Source organism: Micropterus salmoides, unplaced genomic scaffold, assembly GCF_014851395.1.
Source record: "Micropterus salmoides isolate LMB-PRFRI ecotype aquatic unplaced genomic scaffold, ASM1485139v1 Ms_hic_scaffold_18, whole genome shotgun sequence".
Lineage (NCBI taxonomy): Eukaryota > Metazoa > Chordata > Actinopteri > Centrarchiformes > Centrarchidae > Micropterus > Micropterus salmoides.
The window spans coordinates 12,134,593-12,148,148 of record NW_024040928.1 but is presented as its reverse complement, the minus strand read 5'-3'; the positions used below and the strand labels follow the sequence as shown (position 1 = coordinate 12,148,148).

The 13,556-nt window shown below is 40.5% G+C and overlaps 3 protein-coding genes across 4 annotated transcripts; all 3 read right to left on the bottom strand.

The window, feature by feature from the left end:
- Nucleotides 1–2,312: 2,312 nt before the first annotated feature.
- LOC119909089 (E3 ubiquitin-protein ligase rnf146-like) lies at nt 2,313–4,818 on the bottom strand. Its single transcript, XM_038727146.1, has 2 exons — nt 4,641–4,818; nt 2,313–4,128 (listed from the first exon to the last, which is right to left on the bottom strand). The coding sequence occupies exon 2, from the start codon at nt 4,125–4,127 to the stop codon at nt 3,060–3,062; it is 1,068 nt and encodes a 355-aa protein (XP_038583074.1). The 5' UTR covers nt 4,128; nt 4,641–4,818; the 3' UTR covers nt 2,313–3,059.
- A 1,014-nt stretch (nt 4,819–5,832) lies between these two features.
- On the bottom strand, nt 5,833–11,380 carry LOC119908525 (R-spondin-3-like). 2 transcript variants are annotated; one of them, XM_038726271.1, is made up of 7 exons: nt 10,572–11,380; nt 7,775–10,528; nt 7,191–7,382; nt 6,859–6,999; nt 6,591–6,737; nt 6,269–6,457; nt 5,833–6,110 (listed from the first exon to the last, which is right to left on the bottom strand). In XM_038726271.1, the coding sequence occupies exons 2-7, from the start codon at nt 7,857–7,859 to the stop codon at nt 6,082–6,084; spliced, it is 783 nt and encodes a 260-aa protein (XP_038582199.1). In that variant the 5' UTR covers nt 7,860–10,528; nt 10,572–11,380; the 3' UTR covers nt 5,833–6,081. The 2 variants fall into 2 exon arrangements, with proteins under 2 accessions (XP_038582199.1, XP_038582198.1); XM_038726270.1 differs by having other exon boundaries at nt 7,775–11,380.
- Nucleotides 11,381–11,510: 130 nt separating this feature from the next.
- On the bottom strand, nt 11,511–13,539 carry cenpw (centromere protein W). Its single transcript, XM_038726277.1, has 3 exons — nt 13,372–13,539; nt 13,135–13,248; nt 11,511–11,718 (listed from the first exon to the last, which is right to left on the bottom strand). The coding sequence occupies exons 1-3, from the start codon at nt 13,456–13,458 to the stop codon at nt 11,692–11,694; spliced, it is 228 nt and encodes a 75-aa protein (XP_038582205.1). The 5' UTR covers nt 13,459–13,539; the 3' UTR covers nt 11,511–11,691.
- Between the last annotated feature and the right edge of the window lie 17 nt (nt 13,540–13,556).

Below are 13,556 nucleotides of genomic sequence, written 5' to 3'. Positions count from 1 at the left end.
GATTACTATTTTTAAATGCAACATATAAAGATTTTTATAAAATGTGATTTTTTAAAATGAATAAAACTACCAACAGCCTACGAAATGTGAATATTTGCTGCTTTTTCTTTTAATGTATTTGTAATAATTTTGAGGGTTGTACGATTGGTGGTAAAAAAAAAAACAACCATTCCGAAAGTGTCACTTTGGGTTCTGGGTGATTGTGACGGCATTTCTCCAGGCAGATGAATCCATAATGAAAATAATCATAGGTTGCAGTCGGATACAAAAAAGTAAAAATGTACTTTTTTCAAAATGACTCCACATTACATTACAGTTAAATCCTGCATGTAGTAACTAATGCATGAGTAATAATTATCTGATGATTATGATCACAGGGGACATTTTTCTTTCTCCATTGAGTATTTTCACTGTTTATCCTTTAAGTACATTTTCCTGATTATTCTTACATACATACTAGTAATGCAGTACTTTTACTTGTAAAAGAGTCCTTTCAGTGTTAACAAAATGGATGAGGAGCGATCTGATACAATTTCCCAATACTTTTTGTGTAACAGTTATTTCAAACAAGAAAAAATAAAATAGATAAACTTGCTTGTCCATAACAACAATAAAAATAATAATAGGCTACCAATCAACTGCTATGGCTTCAACAGGTGGCATTTTATTCAAGGTATGGAATGAAGTACTCTATTAGTATCGGTATCACTTTAAGGGTACTGGTATCATAAAATTTTAAACGATACCCAACTCTAATGCTAACACTCTAAACCAAGATGAACATGTTTAACATTATCCCTATTCAACGTCAGCATATAAGCATCGTCTTTGTGAGCATGGCATGTAGCATGCTGACACCGGCATTTAACTCAAGTGCAGCCTCACAGAGCCGGTAGCATGAACGTAGACTTCTAGTTTTGTTGCTCAACAACCAATCTTTATTGAAACACCCAACAATGGAAGCTTTGGACATATATAGTAATAGATGCTCCCTAAGGAGAATGATTGTTGCTTACCATATGGATTTGAACTACAAATATAAATAACTATTTATTATTATTAAACTCGAGAAAGATAATGTTATTTTGGTGATTGCTGATCCCTATTTTTCACTTCAGTAAAGGGATTTCTCAGGACTGAGGACAAGCCAGTCATTTTAATATGTAGTAAGGATGGTTGTGCTGTTTACTGAGGGGGCCAAACATCTTCTATAGGCTGCGGATGTAAATTGCACCCAAAGTATCCAAAAGCAGAAACACATCTTTTGCCAGTCAGCATTTTATCACTCTTATCATTGAAGTGACAGAGTACACAATTATGCGGAAGCTCTGAAAAGACACTATCCAATGTCTGGCTCATTAAGCCGTGTTTCTTATTCAAGTCACAGTCCAACTGCACACACTGGGCCTGTGGTTGTCTTCAGTTGGCAAATGCTGCAGCTCAGCTGCATTGGTAAGCAGTGGTCTTTGGTTCAGCTTCGTCTCACCTTCACACAAACCTGTATGTTCAGAAGCCCATGCTGTAGACTTAACCACTGTTGTATGTAGAGAGAGGATTCAGGAAAATGGCGTCACATTTGTTGTCAGAAGATAAATTAGTTTAGAGAATTAACTGATTTCTGTGTGTAGAGAATTATAAAAACATCTTATCTGGTTAGTTATTACAATTTACAGGATAATGAATGAGACCTTAGCCCTGAGCCTTAGTTTCTAGCGCTTTTGCCATACCTGCGAAAGGGTCTCAAACGACGAGTGGGGGAAAGGGCCCCTTAAACGGTGGAACAGCGCCATCCACTGTATTCAGATGAAAATGAAAACAGGCCTGTGGATTAGTGCCACTTCTGTTTCCAGTCTTCCCACAATTCTGTAATGTATTCCACTGTAATAATAATAATAATTTTAATTATTAACATTTTATTTGTGGGCGCCTTTCATCGCACTCAAGGACACCTTACAGATTAAAACAGTTAAAATACATTTCAACAGGGGCTACACCACACACACAAAAGTTTGTTGGTGGTAATTCAGAGAATAAGACACTAACAGTGTAAAATTGGCTAAATTAATAGCAGCTGGAGCAAAAAGGGAAAAAAAAAACAGGAGCTTGTCAGGACACCTAGAGCTCGTCCAAGTACAAGTCAATGCCAGTGCTCTGATGGCAGTTCTCTTGTCCTACAAGAAATAGACTATTGGCGTATATATAGCCTAATTCTTTCCACTGGTTCTGCCAGTAGCTTTTCAGCACCCAAAACCGGTCACAACACAAACACGGCATTATTAAAACAAGACGTTCACACTTGAGTACAAGGAATATAGAGTCTTGTGCACACACACACCATTTTATTTATGAATTAAGTCCAGATTAAAACTTTTTAACTTCAAAAAACCTAATAATCAAAACATGGGAAGCAGGTTTAACCCTCTAACTGGTACATCAGCTGCTACATTTAAGCTTGAATTTCACACCATCACTCCAGAGAAAACATGATCTCAAAAGATTAGAGATCAAAGAGGGTTTAGTTTAATTATAAACAACATTCACCAAGAAGTTGCAACAGGTAAAGCAACATTGTGTTATGATCACTACATAACCTGTTGCTGAGAGCAATGCATAACTACCATCGTATTGCTGGATGACACGAGATTTTGAAGTGTTCAACAAAAGGCTTTATGTGTTATGTGTGATTTATGCTGGAGGTCCCTTAAAATGGCTTTTATAATGGTCTTAAGCATTTCTGCAAGAGTTTCTCTCAGGTGTTAAGTAATTATATATTAGCAGTGGAGAGTCAGTTATGTTTTTGCATCCAAGTACACAGCTATGACCCATATCATTGCTGCTACTACTAATTACCTTGGTAGACCTGCAGGTTTAGAAGAAAGGAGAAAACTAAGATTACATTCAACTGGATGGGATCTTTGAGTAACCAAAGAATATTTAAAGTATTTTGGATTTCGAGGGACCTTTAAAGATGCATACTGGTTTGCAAACTTTTTTTTTGCTGAACAGATAAAAGTTGAAAAACTGTCATCTGTGGATCAGATACCACTGTCCCGTTGCAGTCACACTTCTGTCTCAGTACACTGTCCATCAGGACTACGTGAGCGGAGACTGTGTACAGAGCTGGAGGGTCCGCCTCTTGGAGGCATTCTGGCTGGTTGGCTCTCTCTTAGCGGTCTTTGCCTAGGTTTTCTCTGTGGCCTGGATTCTGCTGTCCCTCTCTCGCACTCCCTTTCCTCTTCATTCTCACTGCTGCCGGATGCATACTCATATGTCTGTAGTTCGTCGTCTCCTTCCAACTCTTCACTCTCTGGCCCGCTGATCTGGACCTGGGAGAAAGCCTCTTCCAGGGTTGAAGTCGAGGGAGAAAGGGGACTGGGAGGATGGCGCCCCAGGAGTGTTGGAGGTCTGACAGGAGGAAGAGACACCATAATACCAAAGGATGAAGATTGTGACTGGCCTGCAGTATCCGATCCATCAGCTGAGCTGTGGCGTTTTGTTGCAGCTGGGGTGACAACTGGTAAAGCAGGAATGGGGAAAGGTTCAGGTTCTAACCTCAGTCCCGCAACTCCCTTCTTGGGGATATCTACAACGTCCCGCTTTATCTTGCGCCTGCGGCCATGCTCATTCCTGCGGAACTGCACCATGTTCTCCAGGTCAGCCACATAAAGAAACCCTGCAATTAGCATCTCTGTGTTCTTCCTGCCCTTGGAGAAGGCCTCCTCCAGCTCACGACTGGTCCTCTCATCATACTGCCACCAGCCGTTGCGCCCCTCATAGTACCATGCATAGTCTCCACAGCAACTGCCCCCAGTCCCTACACTTCGGCTCATCCCCGCAGCTGCTGCTTTCAATTCTTCCGGTGAGAGGAGGACAGGTCGCTCCAAGAAGTCCTCTGGGATTTCTTGCCGGCAGAGAGCACAGCGCTTGCTGTGCCAGGAAGCACCTTTCACACACAGGAAACAGAAGACATGGCAGCATGGCAGGCGCACGGGGTGGATGCAGCTCTGCAGGCAGATGGCACACTCCAGGGTGGTGGTGGTGGAACTGGAAGTATCTCCTCCCTCCTCTATCAGCTTGGAGGGAGCCAGGGCATTCACTGAACAGTCCACTTCTTCACAGCTTGCCATACTACAAAGAGAAACACAACACTTTCATAACAGATCTGCTATGCTATCTGTTATGGTTTCAGCAAATACACATCTGTGAAATTAAGTTCCACTGATATATAACGCTAGTTTAGGAAATTGAAGTTTATGACATAAGCTACTGGCTGCATCCCATTGGTATCTGTTCCACACAAGCCTCAATAACGTTACGACTTACACCAAAGGCCCCTTTCTGCTGTCTCGACAAACCTGCTACTGCTAAGCTAACGTTAGCTAACTCGATAATTTGCTAGTTGCATTAAGCAAAAATGCTTATATTCCTGGCTGTCATGTTGGAGGCTCATCTGTGGCATGTGAAGTAACACAATAGCTAAGATACTGTAAAGTCAATTTCAACCTAACATTCAACTAGCTAACATAAGGCTATCGTTAACTTGACAGCTGTTGTAGCAGCATACGTAACGCTAGTTAGCATGTTAGCTCAGCATGTCAGTGTGCTTCCTGGCTGTTTAACTTCAGTATTAATACACTCACCTCAACACTGGGATACCTCAAGAAGAGTCCTCAGCAGAAGAGGAGATGGAAATATTTATAAAGGCGCATTTATATTTGCTTATAAAGTTGTGTACCTACGCCGAATAACGTTTATTTCTGTGTTACTGCTTTGACGCTGTTCCTGCCAAACCCAACTGACTTCACTGCTCCTGGATCGGCCTCACGTCATGTCACTCCACAAGTCCTGCAGATCTAGCACAGCTGCGCACAGTAACCATGTAACATAATACACTAATATTATATATAATAATAATGAGAAGGCGTCAATAACATACTGACTAATTTTGTTTGGAAAAACACACATCACTTGAAGAAAGAAAATACTGTCTCAGTCCATAAAGGAAGGTTGTTTTGAATTATTAAACTTCATTGACATAAACAACACATTAAAAGTGAAATAGATTATCTCAATATGTCTCAAAGCCCCAAATTCGATCTGGTATTTTATTCCAAATAATACATTTTAAAAACTAAAGTGGGCTTTATTTTCTACTTACTTATAATTTTAACATTGTCAAATTGCCTATTAAATTATCCAAAATAAATAAATAAATAATTATTAATAATAATAATAATGAGCAGGCAAGAAAAGAAAGTTTCACTCATTTACAAAATGAACAGCATTTGACTGTATACAAGTCTATGGTGTATCTTAATTCATTATTTCATATTGTGTCATGTTTATATCGCCCATTTCTTTGCATAATACATGCATAAACTACAGACCTACAAAATAAAATATCCATCCATACAATACCAGTCATTACAAAAATGTACTTTATGACATTTTCTTTTATTTCATTTACATTTAAATTCTAATTAAAAGTTGTAGTCTTGTAGCTTTTGCTCTGAGGTGTAGACCTAAAGGGGTTGTACAGGGTAAAATGTATTTTGTCCTTACTTTTGCCATCTTATGCGAATTCATGTAGCCTGTGGCTTGTGGGACTGATTCTTAGGCTTTGTTTCCCCAACAGACTTTTTGACTTGTGATAGCAGGAAAAAGCACAGGTGTTACTAATAACATTAACAATGGCTCTGCTCTGTTCAAGTGTCCCAGTGAGCCAGCATGCACAAAACCAGGACCCTGAAACTGAAGCAGCTAAATGCAATTCAGCTGTGCTTTTTTTTTTTTAGTCTGTTACATCAAAACATAAAAGGCTAAGAACCAAAATATGTTTAATAAATTTTATTGCAAGTAAGAAGATGAGGTGTCCTCACCAAGTTACAATAACATATAAACGGAACCATAGTCACGCTTGGCAATCACTATGTTAAACAAACAAGTATTTTTTACATGCCCTGGTAAAACAGCACATAGCAGAAATTGATATGAAATGTCTCTGATACAGCCAAAGTCCAGAGAAGGCCAAGCAATGCAGCAAAGGTGTTGATAGGTACACAAGAAATCCATGTACGATCATCATATCCATCCATCCCTTTTATTAATTTCTGTTGGATTGCAAAGAAATCTCTTTACTTTGACATGTTTACAATAGTTTTCCAAGTTTTTAAATGACCAATGTAGAATGTGCAATGACAAGTTGAACATCTGTGCAATAGGAACCAATAGTTTATCAGGGTCTCTCTTTCAACTTATCACAACGTACTTGGACTCTTTGGTCTCCTTTTGATGACACACTTCCTGATCTCGGACACATGTGGACAGGGGTCACCGCCGACACTCGGAGACCGCAGAACTTGTCGGGTACGCGTCTCCGCTCCCCTCCTGTAGGCCCGCATGCTCCTTTTCCGAACACATGGACCCCAATCTGTCCACTCCCCAACCTCACAGTGCACTATGAGAAGACGACGACGATGATCAGAGACATTCTCACGTGTAGGAAGAGGTAAAAACAAAAAAAGCAGGAATACAAACGCACTGTATTATTGTATGATCTCAAATGCGTGGTAAAAGGGAATTTTTCTCACCTTGGGGGATGCATTGCATGAGCTGTACATCAGGCTCGAATCCCCTCGGGCAGGTGAGATGGCACTGGTCATGGAGAAAGTACAGGTCGGCTCTACACCTCATGCACGTGTCCCTGCTCACACACATCTCGCAGCCTATAGAGCACTCTGAGACAGAGAGACACAAACCTCTCACACTGTACTGTAGTTCCATGGGAAACCTCATTTCAGTATTACACCCGCAGAAGACTTCATGAATGATGTGCAGTTGTGCAGAGCATTGTCTCACCTGTGCATTCTCGCAGTGCAGCGTTTGCTGTCAGCCCATTTGGACAGCTGTTTTCACATTTTCCCCGGAACAGAAAGTGGCCCGGACGACAATGTGTGCAGAAACTTTCACTGAAACAGGAAGCGCAGTCCTCCTTGCACCCTGCAGGCCAATGCAATTGAAGAGTGACCACGCTGTCAGGGCACCAACAGACATTCCTGTTTGTTTCATTCCCTCAACGCTGACTTCAAATCAATGTAATTTGCACCGTGGGGTATTTACTTCAGTCTGGTGTTGCTCAAATAACTTTAAACATCATTCCGCTTCTCCTACTTGTGGTTTTCGGTACCTACTGGTGCAGGTGCTGATGTGCGGAGAGCGCATGCCATAGTGACCCCGGGGACAGGAGGACAGACAGGTGCCCCTCTGCCGCATCCCGTCAAGCTCCAAGTGGAAGAAGAGGCGAGGTTTACAGGACAGACAGCCATTCAGGGACGAGCATGTCGCACAAGCTGCTGGACAGAGTCTGCTCACGGAGGAGCTACCTGTGAATGAATGCACAGGAGGGGTGTGTGTGTGTGTGTGTGTGTGTAGGCGGGGGGGGGCAAAAACACTGTGTGAGTTTTTTAAAATACGCAAGTACTCCGTGCTCCATTTAAAGTACAAGATTTTACAGGCAGTTTGTTATTATGAGATCAGAGCCAACAGAGTCAAATAGTGCCAAGCTCTCAAATTCATAGTGTGCAAACAGCTAAAAGCAACGGAAATCTATGACCACATTATTCCCCGAATGCTGAAAGAGCACATTTATTGTCTCCATATGTAGTGTCTGCCTATTGTTTGCCATCTTCCACTGGAACAATGGGGAAAGATAAGGCACATTTCACAGGAGCCACGTCTCAACAATAGCATTGGAGAGTCATGCTTGAACACTTACGTGTGTATCGCAGGATCCTGGCGTTATCCAGACTTTTTGTAAGATTCACCAAGTGCAAGATCCAAATGAACGACTGTATCCGCATTTTCTTTCACCTTCAGTACGGCATTGATCCAGTCACCTCGCTTCACATCCCAAATCCCATGATATACTTAGGTGGAATGTTTTATTTTTTTGGGTCAAAAAATTCATTCAAAAAAGGACCCACACAGAGACTCCAGTCTGGGTGAGAGAGCAGTTGAGCGCTGAGTTGGGCTAAAAGTTTTCTTGAAGAAAAATCCCGGGTGCATTCCATGAGATCACTCGAGCCGGCCGAATGCCATGAAGAATGCAAACAGAACAGAAACCATCATATGACAGTCGCAACGCAGATCTAATGTAAGTTTGGCTAGGCTGCTGTGGGTTTGTCTCTGTTTCCCACACACACCTCCTCTCCTGTGTTACCCTTCTGTTACGACCCTCCTCCTGATCCACTCTCACATCGGTGCCTCCTCACAGAATTGGAGTAATAATATTGTGGTGTCAACATGATTATTTAACTTATTGGAAACAGTCACCTTCACCAGTCACATACTCTGTATTAATTAGTTAACTAAAGCTTACAAGTCTTGTCTTTTCTTTTATATTTCCCTGGGATGTTTGACCTTCACGCTGCAGAAAAACAGCTGTTCTCACACTTGTCTGTTGCAGAGGGGAAAAGCTTACATCTGAGTTTAAATGTGCGCACCGAGCTGGACTTTGTAACATCATGACTAAAAGCCAATCACGGTCCAATAAGCAATACAACAAGAATCATCTTATGTCCAGTAGTTGAAATATTTGCAATCTGCAATCAACAGTTGATTTAATTAAAAAAATAAAAATAAATCAAAACCAAGAAATTTATAGTGGCCGTCTTTTTCAACAATATTAAATCATTGTCTGTAGCTCAAAATACTCATAATGGTATTTTGCCCAATAAAACATCTGATCAATATATACTGATTTTAACAGATTGATAAGATTTTCATCTACATTATTTAGTAAACTGCATTGCTTTTCAAATGACACTCTTTTTGTGCCACACACAATGTGCCAAAGTGTTCCCATGCGAGACTCAAAGAGGTGAAACTGGCATCCACCTTGTACCACAGTAGCTAGATAATGGTGCTCGTTTAGAGGAGAGTACGCAAACCCCTCTTTTACTTATTTGTTTAATTCGCACCCTCTCTGCTCAGACGAATGACATGAAAACAAAATATCTCCTCATTTGGTTAGCTGAACTTAATCCATGACTAGGCACTTCGTGATCTCCACAAGGACTGGATTCAGGAAATGAAAACCAAAAATACAGGGTGCTTTGACTACGTCCCAATGAGAAGACAAAACGGGAGAGCTGGAGGTGAACGAGACAATCTGCGAGTCCCACAAAAACGCAGGAAGGTGATGAAAGCCTCAAACAGATTTGAACTCTCTAGTGCTCCCCTTCCTGGAATTGATGTCCCTCTGCAAGTCATGATTCTTTACTTCAGTCCACAATCCTTTCAGAGCCTGTCAAATCTTATAGCAGGGGTTTTCAAAGTCTGAGACTTTGGGCCTGCCTTCAGACAAAGCTCGGAAAAAGCACCCCCACCCCCCAAGTTTACTTGCTTAGTTTTGCTTAATTCCGAGGTGCCTAAGAGATCATGATTATGTTATTTGATCCCATAGGCACTTAACAACAGAGCCAATTTTGCCTGACATTGCTGTTTACATAACTCCAGACTACACCAAATACATATAAAGGGTCCATCATAAAACATTTATTAGTTTCTGACTCCGGGAAAGTGGCAATAACAGTAAAATTCCCCAAAACTACTGTATCTCTGAACTATTTCTTTAACCAGATCACACACATTTAAGCTATTCTGTGATCTCCTTTTGATAACTAAGGTAATAATTTTTCACGCCCTTTCACTGAGCCTCCCCTGAAACACAAATACTCTGTAAACCCCTGTCTTATAGGATCCAGATTTGCTAACAGACCAAATTTGGGGATGTTGCTTCTGCTTATTTCTAAATGTCTTGTCGGAAGACTAAAGTAATCACATTCCCGCCTGAGGGCGAAGACATGAACAGGAACAGTGACACACTTGAAATCTGTCAAACCATGTGCTCCTTATTAAGAAAGGCACAGCAAGTTATCACAACAACTATCTCTGCCAAAATGGACTGCTGCGCTATCTTGGCTCGCCTGAAAATATGTCAAAAGAGGAATCAGCGGGAGCCTTGCAGAGGGACTTTACACTGGAGCTGATTTATCTTGAGAGAGACGGAGCTCTAAGTTACACACTGCCAGACGGAGGAGCTGGACAGGGCTACGCCGGCTGGCTTAAATTGTCAACAGGTGCATGCACGGCTACTTCTTTATTTTGATAGGAGGACGAAGAGCGTGTTTCTCAAATCCCCCAAGAACAAGAGCAAACACAGAGAGGAGGATGATAAAATAACACCTCAGAGGAGCATGTGGATGTGCGGCCAGCTGCTGCAGAGCAACATCATCCATCAATCTACATGCAGCAGATTTATAGATTACATTGTGCTTGCAAAGCACATAGATCCAACAGGAGAGTCTAAAGAAGTTTATTGTCACTAACATGGGCGCCCTGCCAGCTGGAATCTCATTAAGAGGGCAAACACAAAAATGTAATGTTAGAGGGCTCGGTCATGAGATATCAGAATGTAAGAGAGAGAGACGGAGAGAGGTGCAGGGGGTTCAAAGGTCAGAGGGTGTTCCTGGGTTTGTGGCGTGCCACAAACCCAGGAACACCTCCTCAACCTGACTGGGAACATAAACATGACGAGGCTATGCTCACTGGGGTGCCAGATCAGATTCTTGAAGAAAATAACTGCTGTGAGGCCAAGGAATGTCTTAACTGCAAAAAAAAAAGAAAGAAGGACAAAAGGAAAATGATAAAGATGGAGGACACCAAGTGAAGGAGCCAGAGAGCCATGTGAATAATAAAGTTTGTGACTAATTTAAACCACATGGATTGGACATACACATGTAATCATGTTCACGTTAAGCCATGTAAAATTTAAATACATGCACTGAAGTTGGACTTTTGATTTAAATCACTTGATCTGTCCTACTGTTTTTAGATTTCAAAAGATAGGTCTTGAACTTAGGGTGGTGCTGAAACAGGTCTATAAATTCCACTCTAATACAAACCGAAAACAGCTTTTAGGTCAACACCTGCTATTAAGGTTCTGCTGTAACAGAAAATGCGTTGACGCATCGTTTTCAACGATAACTTAGGAGATACTGTATGAGCGACCAATCCCATCACTATAACTTTGACCTTTTCACCACTCACACACCTACGAAGGAAAAGTTCTCGCTGTGAAGAACCTTGCAGTGAGAAGCAATGAGCAGGATAGCATCTCAGCATGCGGATAATCTATGTAGCGTGAAGAAGAGAGGAATTTGGGAGGAGGCTGAGTCCACGCTCAGTGAAGAGGCTGCGAAGCATGCAAGCTTAAAACACTGACTGTGACGAATGGAAGAAGAGCGAGACAGGGGCTGAGGAAATCTGGAAGTACAAACGCACTCTGAAAAATAAAAGCTTAATACAACATTATTATTCTGATATCACAAATGTGTTTTACTATTGCAGGATGGTTTCCTGATGCCGGCAGCAGTCATGACTGTGTTAATATGAGAAAGCTAATCATGTTTAGTGTTATGGGACTGAGAGGTCTGAAATATGCGTCATTATAAGATTCACAATGAATTTAATAAAGAACAAAAACTTATGACAGGAAAAGAGATACAGGGATAGAGTTAAAAACATAAAGATGTACAGTTCAGAAAAAAACAGAACAAAATATGTAATCACAAAAAAGCTAAAAATTTCATTAGTAATAATGTTTATAAAAGTGAAGGTGCCACACGGTCTTCATCCTCTTGCCTTTTTCAGCAATTTCTATAAGTAAAAAAAAAAAAAAGTCTCTGTAAGTCTCCTGTTCAAAAGGAAGAGACATCAAATAGTGTTCAAGAAATAACAATTGACTCAAAGTAAATCATTTCATTGTGAAACATAAATAAGAAATAGGTATAAGTGACATAAGAAAGAAAATGCTTAAGCACCTCTTCCAGACAACATACGGTTTTACTGAACTTATTTGTTTCTAAAAACAGTTTTATGGGCTTAATTAGTTCACCTTTCTAGTGCACCTGCCTTAAAACCAACATTTATTCAGACTCCAATCAGAATCTAAGAAATAACCAGCTTACGGCTGGTTATTTCTTAGATTCTGAGATAGAGATCTGACAGTTGGTATCTACATTTACTCAAAAGGAAACTAACAAGAAATTATCTTTGAGCAGTGGCTTATCTTCCACTGTCAAAAGAACTAAAGCTGATAATATGAATAAGATGTAATGAGATGTAATGAGTAAAGATTACAACTGTACACCCCCATGCTATCCGTTCAAAACATAGTCAGACTTGCAACAAGCAAGATTGCCATGCACATTACCTCAAAAAGTTGCCCCGTGTATCATCAGCTTAAGACTATTTGACAGAAAAGTGTGATACACCTACATTAAGTTAAAAACATTAGACATCAATTTTAACATAATAATCTGCAGTATGTGGGCTGCTACTGGTGCCTATTTATAGTCATCAAGTATAATAAAAAATTGTCTGAGACATTTGCCAATCTCCGTTTGCACAGGCCAATCAAATAAAACAACGGACTTAATAAATTATAAAGTATTCAAACACTTGTGACTAGTTTTGTATATTAGTTAGGTGTCACTTTAAAATATAGGGCCATCTGAAAAGATCCTGGACTAAAATAACACAAATACATTTTACCAATTTAACATGGAATTAAGATCATGGAGATGGAGATCTGCATCTCAGTGTTAATAAGAGGCTGACCAAATCAACAGAAAAATAATCAGCAAAGGTTTGATAATCGATTAATGGTTTATGTATTATTTTTGTTTTTTTAGTCCTATAGTAAACTGAATCTCTTTGGGGTTTGGACTGACATCACCTTGGGTTGTGGAAAGTAAGAGGTGGACATTTTTTCATTATTGTCTGGCATTTTCTAGGACAAATTAACGACTTGGTTCAATAATTTTCATATTCAATCAGTAATGATAACAGTGCCATTAAAGGTTATTTAAAGTGCAATAGTAGAAATAAATATTAGCGGCCTGTATGAGTAATTTACGGTTTGTGTGTGGACATTAGAGACAATATTGTAGAGCTGTTTAATGTAAAATGGCATTTGACGCCACTTGTTAAAACAAGTAAGACACGGTGATTCGTAAGAGACGCAGCTTGGACAGCGAAATCATGACTTGAGCCTTCTTTGAACGAACTAACCTTAGAGACTGCTTTGACATGTTGAGCTCTGATCGTTGCAGATTTTTCTTCAAAAGCTTTGGCCTTCGCCTCTTCGGCCAGGCTGCTCAAGAAGAGCAGTGTCAGGAGTTCAATCTGAGAAAATGAGAAGAAGCCCACGTCTTTATTAATCAGGTTGATTTGTCAGCTTAGTTAGCCGCAAACAAAGCCAACAACAACAGGCTGAGCAGAACCACCAGTAACGTTAGCCCGACCTACCATTGCCTCTGACGCCGGCCTCACATTTATGTTACTCCTCATTTTCGTTTTAACTGTTTGTTTCAGTTTAGGCGCCTTGTTCAGCATTTTGGCAAAAGTTCACAACAACAAAAAGTTTACGTCTTTCAATCTCCCGCTTCTCCTACTTCCGGTGATTCTTCTTCGTGCCATTTACATCGTCGCTC